A 19,882-nucleotide genomic window follows, 5' to 3' on the forward strand; every position below is an offset into this window, starting at 1 on the left:
AAAACATCGGATTTACAGACACAATCTGGTCTCATTCACTCCGCGGACCACCTTAAAGGCGCTTAGTCCCGCCCCTCGAAGCTCCCTCCGCTCGCTCTGATTGGCTGAGCCACTCTCGGATGGAAGTGGCTGCAGAAATGCAAAACTTGTTGCAGGCTCCTCCGGACGCGTCGGTCTCACACAGAGCGGCAGAGCAGAGAGAGAGAGAGGGGGAGAGAGAGAGAGGGAGAGAGAGAGAGAGAGAGAGTGTGTGTGGATCGCTCGCTAGGCACCAGACCGCAGTCGGTGAACGGAGAGACACGCACGCCGCCAGGAGGAGGATGCTCGGGATGCTGTCAGGCCGATCCGTGGCTGTGGAGTGCGGGTAGTGCGATCCGCTCCGCTCCGGTTCTCCGGTACCGGGAGAGGAGGAGAAGAGCCGAGGACTTTTTCCGTCACATTGGACTTTTTTTGGTTTCACGCCTGCTCAGCGGTTGATGAGATTTTTATTTGGAAGGAGACCCACAGCCAGTATTTATTCCAAGATAGATTCCCCCCGTAGTTTTGCTATCCACGGCTGCGACTGGACTTTTCCCCCTTGTTTCCACTATGGGACCTTATAAAAAAAGTCGCTCTGGGACATTTGACTTTGGACTGGAATAATGAATTAGCTGTCAGACATTTTCATATTCCCACTTCTATCGCTCCAGTTTCTCCGGCGCTCTCCTTTTTTTTTTTTAGTTTGATAGTGCCATGTTCGCTCCGGAGAAATACGCACCGAAAAACTTTGGAATATTATAAGTCACCCGTGCATGAAAGTTAAGTAAAATTGTTTTTACATTTGTCTGTTTGAGCAAAGAGAAAAAGAGAAGCAGTCAAGTGCACGATTAAACACGAGGACAGAGACACACTTTACGTGCGTATTTTGGACACAGTCTGTCCCGTCTCTCCCCGACGCGTACTTGGAGAAGTTGGAAAAACAAAAACAATTGATCCACAACAATGAGAACTTATCCGGTGAGTTTCAAATTTTAAAGCGGGCAAAGCTGTTTATTCACCAGTGTTAAACAAACATTTTAATAGTTTCTTGTATATGTTTTTTTCTTCCGTTTTTCTTTTTTGAGGACAGACGGAAAAACTGGCCGTCATGTGGGATTGATTGCAAGGGAGTATGTTTGGGCTGGAGCAGTTCAGTTCTCAGATTAATAGCAGAAACCCTGGCCAGTCAGAGAGACACATTAACCCACAGAGACTGAACATGGGATCCCACTATAAAAGCCCCGGTTTTCACGCTGGCGGCCCCCCGGGACCAGTGGAACCCGGCATGGGCCCTCTGAGCGAGCCGCAGATGCTGGGGCTCAATATGAACATGAACGGAGAGCAGTACGGCGGCTTCCACCCGAGGGGCCACTCGGACATGCATGCAGGCGGCGGACTTCAGCAGCAGCAGCAGCAGCAGCAGCAAGGACCCATGCATGGATTTTTTAACAACCAGCAACCTCATCAAGGACATCCTCACGGCCATCAACCTCACCCCCACCAACATCACCCACATTTCAGTGGGAATTTTGGAGGCCCAGAGCCAGGGTCATCATGCCTGCACGGTGGCAGGTTAATGGGCTTCAACAACAATGGCATGGGACCACAGCAGGGCTTTGGAGAAGGATTTGATCCTCTCGCTGAGGGACAGGCAGGGGATGGCTTTCCCCAGCAGCAGCAGCAGCAGCAGCAGCAGCAGCAGCAGCAGCAGCAGCAGCAGCAGCAGCAGCAGCAGAGGCCTGGTAATATGCCTGACTTCCAACATCACGGGCCTCCCAGCGGCAGCCATGCTGTCCCTGCTCCCTGTCTACCCCTCGATCAGTCCCCTAACAGAGCAGCCTCCTTCCATGGTCTCCCCTCCTCTTCGTCCTCCTCCTCTGAGTCTCATGGCCTGGAGTCTCGGCGGATGCCAAACCAGGGAGCTGTGGAGGGATTAGAGTATAACTTCCCTAGTGAGCCCCCATCTGGACATTTTGATGTACCTGTATTTTCCCCATCAGAATCAGAATCTCAGTTACCCCATTTTGGCCCAGGAAGGCCTGTTCCTGGCGGAAATTTCCCAGGGAACCCTGGCATGCCACGGACACCAGGTATGCAGGCCATCTCTAAGGGACATCAGCCACCGCCACAACCCCAGCAGCCTCAGCATGGAGTGTTTTTTGAGCGCTTTGGAAATGGCCGGAAGGTGCCCGTGGGAATGGAGCCGGGGGTCAATACAAGACATCCTCTCATGCAACAGCAACAACAGGCTAGCTTGATAGCCAGACAGAACTCATGCCCCCCTGGCCTCCCCCGACCCCCTCAGGCTGAGCCCGGCTCCACTAACCCTAACATTCTGGATGGAGGGGTCATGATTCCTGGCCAACACAACCAGTTTGAATATCCCATTCACAGACTGGAAAATAGGGGTCTGCACCCCTATGGGGACCCCATGTTTAATATGCAACAGCCAGCTCCTCCTCCCTCCCAACAGCCCCCGAATCAGAGGCTTCAACACTTTGACTCTCCTTATATGAACATGGCGAAGAGGCCAAGATTTGACTTTCCGAATGCACATGGGGGTGAAGGCTGGTGTGGTGGTATGGATAACCACCTCTCTCCCTCTGCATACCCCGGCCTGCCTGGAGAGTTCACCCCACCTGTGAGTGAAGGCTTCCCGCCAGGTCCCCTGCAGCATCCTGGGCCTGAGCAGCAGTCTCTGCAGCAGCGCCAGAACGCAGCCATGATGATCAAACAGATGGCCTCTCGCAACCAGCAGCAGAGGATGAGGCAGCCCAGTCTGCAGCAGCTCGGCCACCACGGTGAAGTGCCTCCTGGCCCGATGGCTCACGGAGGCCCAGTGGGGGGCATGCCTCAGCCCAACTTCGACAGAGAGGCTGGTGGCAGGATGCCCAACATTGATGGACAAAATCCTCATGTCCCTCAGGAGAACTCCTGGTTCCAAGGGTCCCACCCACCTGGGGAGATGATGTCACGGCGTATGGGTGGAGCAGGAAATGAATCAGGACCGCATGACATGGGTCTGCAGCAGAATGGGGCCGGGATGATGTTTCGGCCAGGCATGGGCATGCAGGAGCCCATGAGGATACCAGGAGATGGGCATGTACAGGCTCTCCATTCCCCAGGCATGCACCCACAGTTCAGCGGTAACATGGGGAACCTTTCACAAATGCAGTCTCCTGGAGCAGGAGCAGGGCATCCGAATGCACCGTCAGAGAGGCGGCCTGCTGACTTCCCTGCACCTCCAATGGGAGCACAGCCAACGTTTCCCTATGGGGGGGCCAACCGTCAGGGGTCAGCCCACAGCGCTCCCCAGGGGGTGAGCACCTCACCAGGGAGCTACCCTCCTCAGTCTGAGTTCCCCCCAGGCCAGCGGTCGTCTGTTAGTAAGCTTGGGGCCCTGTCCCTTGGGAACTTCAGCAAAACCAGTGCTAAAGACAGTGTTTTCGGGCAGAGCTGCCTGGCGGCCCTTTCCACGGCCTGCCAGAACATGATCGCCAGCCTAGGGGCCCCCAATCTTAACGTAACATTCAACAAGAAGAACCAAAATGAGGGCAAACGAAAACTGAGTCAGACAGAGCAGGACATTAATAGCAGCACATCTAATGGGACTGGCAGTGCTGGTCCTGAATATTTTCAGAGCAGCACTTCCCAGAACAGCCAGATGCCTGGCACCGGGAATAGCAACTCTAAGCCTGCAAGTCAAAGCCAGCCGGTGCAGGGGGAAGCCAGCGCCCTCTCCCCAACTTACAACATGGACGCTACCCCGTGCAGTGAGGGGAAGGCAACAACAGGGAATGGGAGAGGGAGAGGGAGGAGAAAAAGAGACAGTGGACATGTGAGCCCTGGAATTTTTTTTTCCTCTGACAATGGTAACCCTGTTGTAAGTCCAGGCCAGCAGACCCCCTCAGCTGGCGTTGGGGAGAGGGGTGGGGGCACGCCCCATGAAAAACACCTCCAGTCACCCTCATGGGGGAAAGGAGGAGACCTAATGTTGGGGGACCAGGCCGACCTGATGTCTTCTTTGGACAGCGGCATTCAAAGTGTGGCCAAGTCTGACAGTAGCTCACCACGAGTGGACTTTCCTGACGATGTCAGCACCCACTATGGCAACGAGGACGAGGTGTCCTCCAGCTCAGATGCCGGAGGGGCCCCGGTCACCAAGCCCAATCGCAGCCCTGTGATGACCGGCTCACCCAAAATGCAGAGGAGTGACCACGGGTTGATAAATGGACAGAAGGCCCTGAGCATGGGCATTAACAATCATACTACCTCGACTCCAGACAGCTATGGACTGAATGCTGGTGGGGGCACAGGGGCCGGTGGGCCGAGCCACCCGGGCACTCCTGGGGTGGAGCAGGTACGCACCCCATCCAGCACCTCTGGCCAAGAAGAAATCCATCCCCTGGAGATTCTGCAGGCCCAGATCCAGCTCCAGCGACAGCAATTCAGTATCTCTGAGGACCAGCCTGTAGCCGTTAAAAATGGCAAAAAGAATGGTGACTGTCCCTCGCAGAATGGAGACAATGAGCTGGTGAGCTGCAGCCCGGACGCTGGGAAGGGCTCAATAGGCACTATTGACCTTGACACCCTCATGGCAGAGCAGCACGCCACCTGGTACGTGCCCAGCGACAAGGCCATGATGGACGGGTCAGAGGATGACAAGGCCATGGGACCCTGGGAAAAAAACAAGAGCCAAAACAACAGTAAAGAAGGTAATTGAAGAGTTTTCATAATCTTATATGACTTTTGCTTTATCTCTGTCTCTCACACTCTCACACATGCAGCTCAGGCTTCATTAACTGATCCATTCTGCCTTTTAAAATGTTTGTGTTATAAATCTTTAAAAAAAAGCTTTTTACTTAACCTGAAATGCATGGACACACCACACAGGTACAAAGAGCTGATGATAGAGAACCTTGTGCATATTGTGCGTTGCAGAGAAGCCGTCTCTCTTAACTGGGCTATTTGAATTTAAGGGGGTTTACCTATAGGATGATAATTAATTTAATGATGATGAGAGGCATTTAAGTCTTTAAAAAGGGGGAAAAAAAGATTTAAACCTATTTTATTCATTCTTTTGTTGTTCGTTCTTGCTCTGTTGCGCTGTTAGTGAAGTAAAGTGATGATCAGAACAGTTTTAAATAGTGAGCGAACGCAGTAAAGCCTGCACTGCCTCTACAGTGTATTTCTTTTAGGTTTCTTTGTCGTAGAGACACAGTACAAAGACCTGCTGGAGAAAAGTAAACATTTCCTGCGGTTCTTTATCTCGGTTTTCAGGGTGAACAACTACATTGAGAAGATTAATAGCTTTTTGAGGATATGCGTTTGCGCAGCGGGGTTTCCTTCGGCTTGTTACGTGTTTGTTTTTGTTATTATCATGGGATCGTACCGAGCTGCTGCGAGTGGACTGAGCTTTAGATTGGCAGGATAAAAATTTCACCGTGGCATTAATACAGCCTTTAACTTTGACTTTTAATATCCATTTAGAAAACCCTCCATACTAAATAATATTAGTTATAATAATAATAATTAAGTATTTGCTTATTGCTACACTTACTGTTATTTATTTCATCACTTTTGCCACTTTTGAAATTATTTATTAATACTATTATCAAACTCAGAGTAAACTGGGAGTTTCTTACAGGTCAGGGTTTCTTAACTAAAATTTAAAAAACAAACATTTTTCTATTAGAAACAGATTTTATTATTATAACTTTAATCTGCACATTTATGGTGTAGATTAATTTGAATGTTTTTAATGGTGACTCTAAATCAAAATACAACTCATTTGAGTGTTACGTTGTTCAGCTGCAGATTAGAGTCTTGTCTTAATAATAATAATAATAATAATAATTATTATTAATACAAATAAAACAATAAATGATTGTAATGTTTCATTAATATTATTTTGACTACATTATTTGGTTATATTTTATTTTATTAATATTACAATTTATGCCTTACTTGTAATATCAAATTGAATGCATTATTTTACGTTACAAAAGTATGATAGCCTTGTAGCTGTATGTAGCAGAATATGTCTTCTGGTTTTATTTATTTATATAGTAATTGATATATTGATTTATGTGTTTTTATTTCCCTCTTGCGTTTCTTGTTTTGTCATATTTTAACGTTGGCTATTTTTAAATTATTTTAAACTAAACCCACTGTGAAAGTAAAGATGCATATATATTGTATAGATATATCTGAATGTTTATATATCTTTATATATATAATTTGTGGAAAGCTCCTTGCGCGTCTGGAGCGCCTCTTTGTTCTGATTAGTGCGGGTGCAGAGAGGCGCGGGGGCGCGCACCGCCGAGTCTGGACTCGGGCGCATTGTTTCTAAGAGACAGACACAGAGTCACACTGAGGCTGGAACACCAAGCTGTGTGTAAACGACCGTTTCAGCTCATCTCAGGTTTCATCCTGACTATGAATGAATAGAAAATAAGAATCAGTGAAGATATTAATTTAAAACAGAATGATCAAAACTAGATTCTCCTTCATGCAGCTATTTGTTTTCCTCATGACTTGTCCCCTCTGGTCCTCTCGGCTAATTTAACAGACAAATGACAAGGTCATTGAACATTGTGGCTTTTTTATTTCCGTCATTCCTTCCGTTGTCATTAACAAAAAAGGGAACTGAGATATGTTTTTTCATATAGAATAAAATATTATAAAAGACAGAGCACAGGGGATTGCTGAAAAAGAAAAAAAAAGAGTGATGCCAGGGAGTGATATGTAACATCATTACTTCTGATCATGATTAATGAGTCTTCTTTTGAGGAGGAAACCCAACACTGATAAGCAGTCAGCCACACTCGCCCTGTTGCTTTCACTGTCTCACTATCTCTGGGGGCTGATAGCACATTTGACAGTACAAATTCACAAAAACAGTAAGTATTTAAAAGCAGAATTCTGTCTTTTCTGCTCTCCTTTCACCTCCTCTCCTCCCTCCTTCTCTCTCCCTCTCCATGTCTCCTCTGCTCCCTCTCAGCCCTCCCTACATGGACAGGAGGCTTGCAGCTCTGGAGCGATCGATAGCTAGTTAGCACAAATCACGGCTCCTGACAGTTTCTCATTTGAGTGCTTCAGACAGCAAAGATGAAAAAAGGGTGGAGGTGTATTTGGGAGGGGAGGGGGATTTTGAGATTGAATCTAATGCTTAGGCTACACAGAAGGGAGCAAAATAACATAATAATTTAAGAAAAGTCATAGCCCACAGTGTAGTTCCAGCATCCCACTGGCTTTCACACTGCAAAAAAGATCCCCCTTACTCTAGTGTTCAGTCCTCCTGAACAAAAATCTAATGGATAATATCAGTGACGCTAGTTTGAAATGTATTAAGCAAATTCATTCAAGTCCAATAGATTCAAATATAATGTGGTCAAGAAAAAGATGATTTTCATCAGGTTGAAATTAATGGGTGTAATTCCAACAGCAGCGCAAATTATTTCTTCCCACTTACAAGTTGAATTTAACATTCTAATTATAACCACAGGAGGACATCGCCTGAAATTATCTGAACCATAAATACGTCTTAAATATAGGCAGATAAAATATGTGTTGATATATATACACACACGAGCCTTGTTTTTCTCTCACTTAGTTGCGTCGTTATTAAACAATGGGCACTCAGAAGTTATTACGTTCAATATTTACGCTCAGCAATTAATACACACAACTACCTTATTTCAGACGCACAATGAATAATGAAAATGTACAAGTAGAAAAGGCATTTTAATTTATTATAATTATAAACACAACTTTTACTATTTACAGGCAAATAAAATGTTGTTGTCAGACATTCAGCTGAGATGATGTGATTCTGTTGAGAGTTAACACACGCCGAGTATTTGTTGTCTTTTACAGATAGTGTTTGTACTTTATGAAGTTAAGTTTATCTGCTGGGGAAGTGAAACAGATGAACTTTGGTGACGCTCAGGAGTTTCCTCAGTTCCTGAGCTTATGAAGGGGTCAAGGGTCAGTCTTGTCATATGAGGTGAAAGTGTCCATCGCTCAGTGAAACCAGATGGTCCTGGTTTTTCGGAGCCATCGGTCTTCGCTACGGTACGAATAAGACCCAGCGCAGAAATTCAACCTTATATATTTTTAACTAACTTGCTCTGAATGTTTTAATGTGCAGACGAGGAGCCAATAAAAGTGAATCATGCGCTTATTTCCCTCAGAGTGCAGGCGTGCGTCCGCCCGGCTCGTCCTCTCTGCGGTCCCTGTTGTAAAGTGATGGGAGCTGCAGCCGTGGCTCTCTGTGGCCTCCTCTCTCTGTGGCCTCCTCTCTCTCTGGCCTCCTCTCTCTCTGGCCTCCTCTCTCCGTGGCCTCCTCTCTCTGTGGCCTCCTCTCTCTGTGACATCACGTACTTTCACTTTCCCTCATACCTGCCTCTTACCAATCTCACAGCCGGCAGATTCTCCAGAGCCACGCGGCATCTTCTGCCCCTAAGAAGTTGAGGTGCACACAAGCAACTTTGCCTGTACGTTGTCAGTTAATATTATTTCCCCTTTTTAAAGAAAAAAAAAAAAAATTCTCTTACGCTCTTCCTCTTCCCTTCACTCGTGTATATCTCAGCCAGAAGTCGACCGTTCATTTGGAAACTTGTGCATAGCCTTGATAACAGGCAACCAGCAGGCATAGGAAGTGATTCGGTTATTTTTATTTTTACTTTTTCGCTCCTTGTGAGTGACTTATTTTTTATCAAGCGCTTCACAGTTGACCCTGTGGAATAGTTTCACTCCTCACTCTCAGTAATCAGGCCTTAAGCAGCTCTAATAATGATCAAATCTCCGTCGCTGGGACTTTGACAGGTTTGAAAGGAGGGAACTTGCGTCTTATCGCAGCCACTAGAAAGCGTTTAAATCCACAGAAAGAACCGTATTGATATTCCACCGCGGTGAGCAGTCCTGTGAGACTACCTGGCTTTGACATTTCAGTGTGACAACAATCCCACAAATCACACCAGTAATTTCTATTTCCTTTCACGCACACACACACACACAAAAAAAGAAGAAAGTGATTGACACGTGCTTGAATGTGGAAAAAAAACAGCTCGGGGCCGTCTGTGTTCTTTACCTGTCATTACAAGGTGTTTCATATCGACATTTTCAACATCACGCATCCACCAGCCTCTCGCACATCCCCGTGCTGCGGTAATGATAATCATTATGATAATCGTAGCAATTAGCCTCTGTTATATTGTTTCCAAAAGTCATAATTCATCCTCCGGTTACTCCTGTAAGTTGACTTGGTTATTGACGGGTTCACCAGGGCTACAAAGAACGGCCTGTGTGTGTAAGTGCTGATTTCAGCAACACAGTCCTGTCGCGACAAAGCAGCACCTGAGAAACTCTTGTCCTCCTCAACACCATCCTGTCTAAACATGGACAAAGAAAACGACGCTCGATTTACTGTTATCACGTTGAATTTTGTCCTCCTTGCTGTATGTTTGTGATTGCGTGCGTCCGTGCGCCATGGCGTGCACGTGAGCGCGTGACGAAGGGCAGGTTTGTAGACACTGCAACTTGATAGTGTGGATTTGTCAGCTGTAGACATAAAGTTTGATTTATTTAGACTCGGTGTCAGGCTCCCGGGCTTCAGCCGGCAGATCTCAGGTGTCTCGCTTGGTGGAACACGCTCACTTAAATCTAATGTGTTGAAAAATATTTAAGAGCATTTACTCGACTTGTGAATAGTGCAGGACTGAAAAATGCCTATCATGCATCTAAAGTGTCTTGAATTTGAAGACATGTGTTTGCGAGCGTGTTTGCAATCCTGTTTGTTTATGTGCTGCTGTGTCTGTGTGCGTGTGGGTGTGCATGTGTGCCCTATGTTTCTGGGATTTTGCAAGACATTGAGCACTGCTGACATTCAAAGACGCCTTTTAAAGGAGCGTGCTTGTGACTGATGAAGAGAGAGGAAGACGAACAAAGGTGTCAGGCCTTTTGCTTTGCTGGATCCTCGACTCTTCAGAATAGCAGCTCATCCGGTGTTTTGTTTTCCCTGGGGAAGGGTGTTGGAATAGAATAAAACTTGTCTCAGCATGTGGTAAACATTCTGCTTGGATGCAGCAGCGTATGCAAAGCTGAATTTAGCTGCGAGATGCACAGAATGCGGATTTCCAAACCTTCCATTGTGGACGTATGTGACATGCCTCTAAATGTCCACTGTCATGTTGAGCGTCTGCCGGAGCCGGCCAAACCGGTCAAAGGAAGAAAAAATAAAGGTATCAGTTGGAAACACAGCTCCTGAAAGGTGCTACTGGGCTCCTATGTTGCCAGTGATGCAAGTGCACTATTTAAAAAGGTGTGTGTGTGTGTGTGGGGGTGTGTTATCAGGTTTTCAGGTTTTCGGAGGTGCAGATGTTGTCACGCTGCCATCAGCGGTTATGTTATTTGCCATACAGGTAGTCGTCAGACGCCTTTAATTTGTATGGAGGAACTGACAAATGAGTTATGACACTGGAGCTGTTTCTCCCGGGAGACAGAAGTAGAGACTGATTGAGTGAAAGAGAAAGTAACAGAGATAGAGAGAAGGGTTTTTTTTCTCTCTTCAGAGAACATCTGTAGTTTCCCACATGAGACGAGTGGCTGGGTAATAGCTACCATTTTCATTTATGGAAGAGAAAATGATATATTTCAAAACTGTTTTTTCCATCACTTCCATGCTCCATGACTATTGTTCATTCTCGTCTCTATGTAGAAGATATAAACATATTTATTTATATATAACCTGCCTATAACTTTTTAAAATATGTCCTTTCTTAATAACTCATCCAACAGTATCAGGTGTAAATGTTATGCATTTAATCACACGGTGTAAAACGATCTATTTGCGCCTTGTTTGATATTTTGTAGTTGAATCCATAATTACACAATCATTTTATTCAGAACATAAAGTGTCGCTCCTGATCTGAAAATTGCCACAGTTTTCCTGTGCGCTTGACCTTTTCCCGAATCGGTGGAAACACGATGTGTGCAGCGCTGTGCTGAAACCAAATAGAGACGGCGTAGTAGATCAATATGTCACTGACTTGGATGACATGCTGGACAGGGCCTGGACATGGTTGTGAGTTATGAAGGAGGCATTAAATCACTTCCCATGTTCTGATTTGTGTCTGGTTTCCTAAGCACTTCTCGTGGCCAGAGGGGTGTGTGTTTTCACTTGTGTGTGTGTGTGTGTTTTCACGTGTGTGTGTGTGTGTGTTGGAGGCAAAGGTACCGAACGCTGGGGGCGACGCCTGCCTGAGCAAGTTTCTTCTTCTTCTCTTTCTCCACAGATCGGCTCCTCTGCACTGAGGGAAAGGTCGCACTATAAGGCACATGGGTGGGTTTTTTGGGGGAGGGGGGTTAGCAGGGGAGCCTTACATGCCCCCCCCGCTCACCCTGGGGCATGAGACACATGGCTAATACCCCTGTTAGTCCCAATGCACTTTATGAAGTCTTCTCCTGAACACACACACACACATGGAGCTGAAGGATGTTATTTGATTTTCGTGGGGGTCTTAATTACCTCCTATCATTGTTTTGGCACCGACCTGCACGTCCCGTCACTGCTGACACGGAGGGGAGACATCATTGGGGGGGGGGGGGGACCTCCACGTCTTATGTTTCAGCCAGACAGCAAACATTTTCTCCGGCTCTGCATCCCTGCTGGTTAAAATCAGACCCTCCTCTCGAGGCGTTTTTTTATTTATTTATTTCTTTAAATCAGACTTTTCCTCTGTGATTTGTGACGGGCGTTTTTTTTTTTTTTGCTGACAAAGCCCGAGTCCTCACACAAGGCCGTGGTGGTGCTAGTTGTTATGCTAAAGGAATCTGACCTGATGACACACACTGTCACCGGAGCGCAGGCCTTTGGGTGTTTTTGTCAGCGAGCAGAGCCTTCTGATTGGGCTGGTTTGTGTTCAGAGAGGATGGGGGTCACGGCCCTCCGGGGAGCACAAGGTCAAAGGTGAAGTGTCGTCATGGAAGTATAGAGCTCGGGATAGAAAGGGCAAGAGGCCTGCCGCATGGGATTGTGGGGCCTGGGAAATCAGTGTGACGGCTCCGAGGAACTTGGGGCAGAACAACGCCTCGTAGATTCAAACCTTCTGGCTCGCTCTTTAATAATCTTCCTCCGCCATTGAAGAAACAAATGTATGACTCACAATATTACATTACATTACATTGCATTTTATTTAGCTGACGCTTTTATCCAAAGCGACTTACAATAAGTGCATTCAACGCCGAGGGTACAAACCAAGAACAACAAGAATCAAGAAAGTACGAATTCTTCAAAAATAAAGCAAAACTACAACATTTTATAAGTAAGTGCCCTTTAAGTGCTACTAAATTGTTAGTTTTCAAAAATTGTTAGTATTTTTTTATTTTTTTAAATTTTTTATTCAAGGTATAGTCGGAAGAGGTATGTTTTTAGTTTGCGCCGGAAGATGTGTCAACTTTCTGATGTCCGGATGTCGATGGGGAGCTCATTCCACCATTTAGATCTGTGTCAGCACGCAACATTTTTAATTTCAACTCTGACGAACTACGTTTTTTTCTTCTTTTTAGGATTAATTGAGAGAAAATAATTGCAGGGATTACAAATATGATAGTAAAAGCAGTGTGCGAGCGTCCATTGTTTACCTTCCGCCGCTGCTTCCAGTGTGTTGGGTGTGTGTGTGTGTGTGTGTGTGTGTGTGTGTGTGTGTGTGTGTGTGTGTGTGTGTTGTGACATGTAAACCCGTGTCAGGCCGTCAGCTCCCACACACGTCGGTGTCAAGCAGTCAACCGGAGCTGTGCTGAGCGCCGTGCTCCCTGCCTGCACGGCATCCCGAGCTCTACTCATCTCTGTAAATCGTCTCTGGCTGTGTCTGTGTGAGACAGCTCCCAAACCCTGCTGCTGTGTGTGTGTGTGTCTGTGTGTGTGTGTGTGTGTGTGTGTGTGTGTGTGTGTATGCGGGTGTTTGTGTGTGAAATCGTCACCCCAGACACTAAATAACAAAGTACAGCACTGGGGGCGAGAGATACAGCGATATATAAGTGCATCACATTAAATGCAGTATTTACTTAACACATCACTGTGGTAATCTGCTCTGGCTGTAATGTGGTTAAGGATGTTTAGGTGTATCCGTGCTCCGGTGCTGCTGCTGCTGTTCCTTTTTTATTAGGTGTTTTCTCCCCTCGCTTGTTGATGCTCAGCACTTGTTCCCCTCAGACGAATAGGCTATTATTGAGATATTACCGTGGATATGAATCCTACGTTAGTCAATGAACAGCCATAACAAGACAGATCTTATTGGGGAGAAAAAAGGGAGAGATTTCCCTGTTTGTAAAATGTCACGGTGATTTGGGATTTAGACTTGTGTGATGCAGAATTTCACACCTCCGTTTCCACTTGTGAACGAATGCGCCGCCATGGATAATGCTTACAATTTAACTGTAGTGTCTCCATTTTTTTTTTTTTTTTCCATAAAAATTCCATTCCCTGAATCCCCCCCTTTGGCTACCCCTGTAATAGTGGGTGATATTTTAATCCTGTGGTGGTCAAGTGTTGGGCTTATTTTTAGAGTAGTGGATTTTTGCAGGCACTGTTAATGGAAAAAGTGCAACGTAACAAATGTGAATTGTGTTGACTGCAGGTCTTACACTTATATTTCAATTTTCAATGTGAGTTAAAAAAAAAAAATGCAACTGAAAACATAATAAATAGACATTATTTATAAAAAAAAAAAGAAAAAAATTCAAATATGAGTTTGAGCTTCAAAGGTGAACACTGGGTTTATGCAGGTGATACATTTGTGAGTGTGAGCGGCAGAAAAGAGAATCAGCGTGTTGGTACTTAGAGCTGTGATGTGCAGATTCTTTTTCCCTCTCTGGTCCTTGCATTGAAACTGAGTGATGACTCCAGCTGGGACCGGGTGTGTGTTTGTTTCTGCGTCCGTGTCCATATGCATGTGGGCGTGCGTGCTCGTGTGGAGCAGCAGCTGAGGGCTGATGTGGCCGTACAGCGGCAGGCGGTGGCGGCGGCGTGTTGTGTGTGTTTTTTTTTTTGGGCCGTGCGTGTTGTCAGTTTGCTGTGTGTGTCAGCAGTGAGCCGGGGGAACGCTTGGCTGCCTATTCAGGCCGGGTGCGGACCCTGCTGTGCTGCAGCTAGCATGAGCTGCCGGCGGGCGCTCGAGGGCGAGAGCGCTGGGAAGAGAGAGAGGGAGTGGGAGTGGGGGGTTTCGGGGGGGATAGGGGGGGGGGGGGGGGGGGCGATCCTGGCAGGGGGGTGGGGATCCGCCATGCTGAGGTGTGTGACTGGACCCTCTGGCAAATGTTAGAGCTCCTCGCCACCACCACCGCTGCCACTGCTGCAAATCCTCATTTTCTCCTTCACCCCCACCACACACCCCTCAGCCCCCCCCCTTACACCACGTCTCCAGTGAGAAGGGGGCCTGACCTTTTACCAAACCCCCCGCCCCCCTCCCTCACTTTTCCATTCCAGTGGTCGCAGGCCAGACAGGCTGGGGGGCGAGCGTGCCTCACTGCCTGCATGTCTGACTCTGCTGGCTTCCTCCGGTCGTCCTCTAGCTGCTCGGCTCGGCCTGGTCTGGTCTGGGCTGGTCTGGTCTGGTCTGGCCTGGTCTGGTCTGGTCTGGGCTGGTCTGGTCTGGGCTGGTCTGGTCTGGCCTGGTCTGGTCTGGGCTGGTCTGGTCTGGTCTGGCCTGGTCTGGCCTGGCCCGGGCTGTCGGCCTTCTCCTCCCTGGCTGTGTTTTGTTAACGCCGTGTCACTGCTGCCTCAGGGCTTGTAAAAATCTGAGAGGGAGCAAGGGATGAGGGTGTGTGGAAATGTTAAGCAAAGCAAAAAAAATAAAAAACAGTTTAAGCTGAGCTCCAAAAAAAGGGGGTTTGTGTGGGGGGGTTGGTGTCTGGTAGGTGAGCAGCAGAGTGACTGGAGTGTTGTGATCTGCAGCCTCGGCGCCCGGACTGTCGATCACAGCCTCCTCCCCCCCCCTGACACACGTAACTCGGCGTGTCAGAGCTGTTTTCCTCCTGTCTCCACACTCAGACGCCGAGTCGTCCCCGCGCCTCCGAGCTCGGTGTCTTTGTGCCGCACGCTGATTCTGTTTCCACCGTCCACACGGAGCAAGGCGGTGATCTGCTCTGTGTGCTGAGGAGATGGGAGAAGAATCGGGACGGTTTTAGTGAGGGATCCGTAACATCTTCACACGTTTCCTCTCTCTGCTCTGGGCTCGCTCGGAGGCACCGGCACTACCACACGGTGCAGCACCGGTGTCATACCGAACCCGACCTGCAGGGCTTCGACTCCTCCTGCTCTTTCTTTTGTCTGTGGTGGGACATAGTCACAAAGTTTTTAAATAAAACAAATCTTTAATGGGATTTAGTTTAAGCTCAAAAAGACTATTTGTTTGTTTGTATGTGCGAGAACGAGATTGTTGATGTTTGTAGTTCCAACAATTATTGTATTGCTGGAACTTCCTTTGTTTCCGTTAGGTTTCATTAAACTCTACAATGATTAGTTAGAGATTTTATTTGGGAACCAATTGGGTTTAATTTTTGACATTTTTGGACTTTAAATTGTATCAGGTGTGCCAAACATCTACACTCATGAATGCTATAAATAAGGAAAACATATCTGTTTTTTCTGACTGGAAGTGACACATGTGCGATGCACAGACGGAGACTCATACAGATATTTTGGTTTATGAAGGTACTGTTGAGTTGTTAATACTGCCGTGAATAAATAGTAAACTGTTGAGAACTTTAAAAGATATTATTGGAGTGAAATAAACAGAATTATATATTAATGATGCATGGTATGAAATTATAACTGGTATTTACAGGAGAAAAACATGTGTTGACCTAAATGCTGGCAGATAACGTGTGCCAATGTGTACTACTTCCAATTTTTTCTTAACTTCCACCCTCTTGTCCTCACCCGTGTGTCTGTACCTCGGCAGATAAAGCGTGTCGCTGCGCTCTTTCGTATCGTTAAGCCAAGCGTTTCCTGTCCTCGTCAATCTTCCCCTTGACTAATTTTTCGTTACATGGCACAAAGTGATTTTTTTTTGTCCGTATGTGAAGAATGCATCTGGGGCGTCAGCATTAACTCTTTAATATGACGTATAATCAACCTGTATATCGATTTTTCTGGAAGCACGGTGCAACCATTTAATATGAGGCTCCACATCTCTGTGACACAGGGTTGATTCCGTGGCTTTGGCCATTACAGCCAGCAAATTGGGTCAAGCAAGGTGAAAGGTCAGATCTCTCCGCGCTCTTTGACCCCTGACTGGAGGTCATGCAGGAGCATTCCTGATTTGCACGCCTGACCAGGAGCGAATGAATGCGTGCATGTTCGTGTGTGTATGTGAGGCATGAGGAGGAGGAGGAGGAGGAGGAGTGCTGAGGAGAGGAAACTTTGCTCACAGCCCTCCTTCTCTTGGATGGGGGGGTGGAATAGTGTTGAATAAATTTCACAGTGCAGATTTAGAGTGGGATGTGAAGATGACACGGGAATTAAAAGTCTGTATTTGAAGTGGTTCATCTGTATCAAAAGGAGGACAGTTGCTTCAAGTTTTTATTATTTTTGTTTTTCTCACAGTCTCAATTAACCTTCTCCTCTCTGTGCTTGTTTTGCAGAATCGGAGCTGTCCCAGAGTAAGACTGGAGCCCCGGGCGCCGGCGGAGGCGGAGGCGGCGGCGGCGGCGGGAACCACATGCAGTGCCTGTCCGTCCACTGCACAGACGAGCTGGGGGACAGTAAGGGCCGGGGGGGTCCCGTCTCGTCCTGGCGCTCGCTCCACTCTGATATCTCCAATCGATTCGGGACATTTGTGGCGGCCCTGACTTGAACAGGAAGCAGAAGGACCGAGCAGGAAGCAGTACAGAAGATGACAACATAAAAAGAATGACAGATTAAAAGACAATGAGGAAGAGGATGATGATGATGATTATGCTTATGATGATGAGGATGATGCCTGTTCAGGGAGAGAAAGACATTTACACTCATCGATGCAAACATGAACATACAAACACACACGTACATACACACGACACACACAAGAACACACACACACACACACACATGCAAAAATACCATGTTTTTTCTGACACATGCAGTCACACTTTAGGAAGCTCGCTCACATACTGCTGGACAATTCAGCTTGGGCTCCACTCAACAAGGCCCAATCCTGGAAAAAACCTCAAATCGATATTTTTTTTTTTGTTTGTTTTTTCTTTGTCGAAGAAAAATAAAGAAATGTCAAAAGGGGAAGAAGAAGAAAAACCAGAAGAAAAGATTTTGTCCAGTTGTCGCTGGCTGTGATTGTATACCAGTGTTGAGTCTTGTGACGCCACCGTGACCTCATGACTTTTACTTTCCATGGTCGCAGCTCTGATGTATAAATCCTCCCTGTCAATGTAAGTCTCTACACACACACACACACACACACACACACACACACACACACACACACACACACACACACACACACACACACACACACACACACACACACACACACACACACACACACACACACACACACACACACACACACACACACACACACTCTCTCACACTCTCACACTCTCTAATGAGGCCCACTGGTTCATTAGAAGAAGACGTAGAGGAAGATGGAAAGAGGGATGATTATGCATGAATGTAATCCAACAATTTTTCCTCCCCTCTTTTTAAAAGAAAATGTTAAACTTTATCATTTAAGATTTATTTTAGTACTCTGTTCTTAATATTGGCCTTGACTCTTCTTCTTTCTTCTCTCTCCGCTCTCCTCTCTCCTCTCTCCTCTTCTTCTGTCTTCTCCTCTCCTCTCTTCTCTTCTCTACTCTTCTTCCTCTCTCCTCTCTCCTCTCTCCTCTCTCCTCTTCTCCATCCTCATGAGCTCAACCACTCGTATACAATCCATCCAATGGGAACTGCAGCTGGAGGTCAAGGGAATCGTTTTAAAAGGGAATTGAAAAAAAAAAAAAACTTTTGGTATTGCACATGTATAATAAGAGAAAATTTGCTGTGTGTTAGGCAATCTTGTAATCTTTAAATAAAGCTTCTGTTGAATTTGAATTTCTGAAACAATAGATGGAGGACTGTGACGGCAATTTACAAACTGATTTTTTTTGTTTTTGTTTTCTTTTTTTAATAATATGTAAAGTGCAGTCGTCTGTTTTCCTGCATATTGTATATATCTGTATATGTTTTATTGAGTAACTAAATAACAATAAATATGACGTTAAAGGTGACTTTTGTGTTTTACTTGGTTATTATTCACAGATAGGAAATCAAACATTGTGTATTTTTTTTATTTTGTGCACAACTCAAAAGAAATATTCACTGCTGTAGAAGCCTGTGTACCCTGAGGATCATCTGTGAATTACAGAGGTGTCTACTGTACTGTATACTCCAAGTGACAGATATGACAGGGATGTTGTGAACGGATGCACACCACCTGACAGGCACGCAGGTACCTGCACCATATTAAAGGAAGCCGCAACTTCAAGAAGGCTGGAGCAGTAGTTTCCTGGTGGATTAGGGAACCAAGACAATTAATTCCATGTTCTCCTGCTCGGAACCGGTGTCGCATTTTATCCACCAATCTTTTCTGACATCTCTGCTCCAATCCTCCGTGTCTATGATAAATAAGCAATGGCACACATTTTTACTACAAGATAATGATTACATTATTAGTCAAACTGCGAAGTGTTAAACCAAAATGAAAATGCAAATCTTTATGTATCTTTAGCATTTTTTTTTATAGGACGAGTCTTCTCTCTTTTCTGTTTTCCTCATCATCTCTGCTGGTTTTGGCTTCGCAGCTCCATCTTAATACCCCCTCCTCCACCTTCAGTCCTTGCACTCACTCACTCACTCTCTCTCTCACACACACACACACACACACACACACACACACACACACACACACACACACACACACGCACACTCACCCCTCCCTCTTTCCACTCCCCAGGCCCTCTTTGGCTCACCTGCTCTTTATTGGCCATCTGCATGGATGCTTAATGCTAATCAATAACTCCCCTGTGTGCCAACTCTGAGGTGGAGACGTCAATGCTACCTAACAGGGCTAGTGATCAACCTGCATCACCGCTGTCTAGGATACAAGCGCGCACACACACACACACACACACACACACACACACACACACATACACACACACACACACACACACACAAACACAGGAGCTCCCTGCAGGACCCTGTCTGTGTTATTCAGGTGTATTTGTGCTTGCTGCTGTAGCGGGCGCCTGCTGTGTCGGATTGCAGAGCCTGTTGTGAATGTGATGCACAGAGAGCTGCACCGTTAGCAAACAGCAGAGACTGGTTATATGAGAGACTGGCATGTCACCTGGGAGGGCCTGGTTAGGGAGGGAGAACGGGGGGGGGGGGGGGGGAGTGGGAGATGGCAGGGGAATAAATGCTGATTACACTGCTCACTGTGAAACTAAAGCCGGAGATTCTTTGTTAGGTTTAGTCACGGAATCAGTGACATATTGCAAGCCCATTTTTGTGCCTTTATGTTAACACATTTTTTGTGTATGTGATTATGTTTACCAGATATGTTTAAGCACTTAATCCTTGCAAAATGTTGTATGCGATTTGGTCACAATTCCGTGCGACAATTAGATCTGACGCCTTTCCATTGTTCACAGAGGACACATTGTACAAGCGCACACGCTCACAGTCATTGATGCTACTGGTTCGACTGGTATTAAGCAATAGCAACGGCACGCCTGACTGGCGAACATTTAATGGATCAAGAGCTTTGTTATTTTCACATCCAGGTTGGTTTTAGGGATCAAAAAGGGTTCAAGTGCTTCTGCTATT

The 19,882-nt window shown here is 46.3% G+C and overlaps 1 protein-coding gene across 1 annotated transcript; it reads left to right on the forward strand.

The window, feature by feature from the left end:
- The first annotated feature begins 232 nt into the window (after positions 1–232).
- Positions 233–17,459, forward strand: mn1b (meningioma 1b). Its single transcript, XM_061071607.1, has 2 exons — positions 233–4,733; positions 16,666–17,459. Exons 1-2 carry the CDS (start codon positions 1,151–1,153, stop codon positions 16,875–16,877), a joined length of 3,795 nt encoding a protein of 1,264 aa, XP_060927590.1. The 5' UTR covers positions 233–1,150; the 3' UTR covers positions 16,878–17,459.
- Positions 17,460–19,882: the final 2,423 nt, after the last annotated feature.

The sequence above is a fragment of the Limanda limanda genome, chromosome 5 (assembly GCF_963576545.1).
Source record: "Limanda limanda chromosome 5, fLimLim1.1, whole genome shotgun sequence".
Lineage (NCBI taxonomy): Eukaryota > Metazoa > Chordata > Actinopteri > Pleuronectiformes > Pleuronectidae > Limanda > Limanda limanda.

Excerpts from the sequence above, each read along its gene's own strand:
- mn1b (XM_061071607.1), top strand. The coding sequence starts at position 1,151 with ATGTTTGGGCTGGAGCAGTTCAGTTCTCAGATTAATAGCAGAAACCCT. Across the intron at positions 4,734-16,665 it reads CCAAAACAACAGTAAAGAAG|AATCGGAGCTGTCCCAGAGT; the intron begins GTAATTGAAGAG and ends CTTGTTTTGCAG.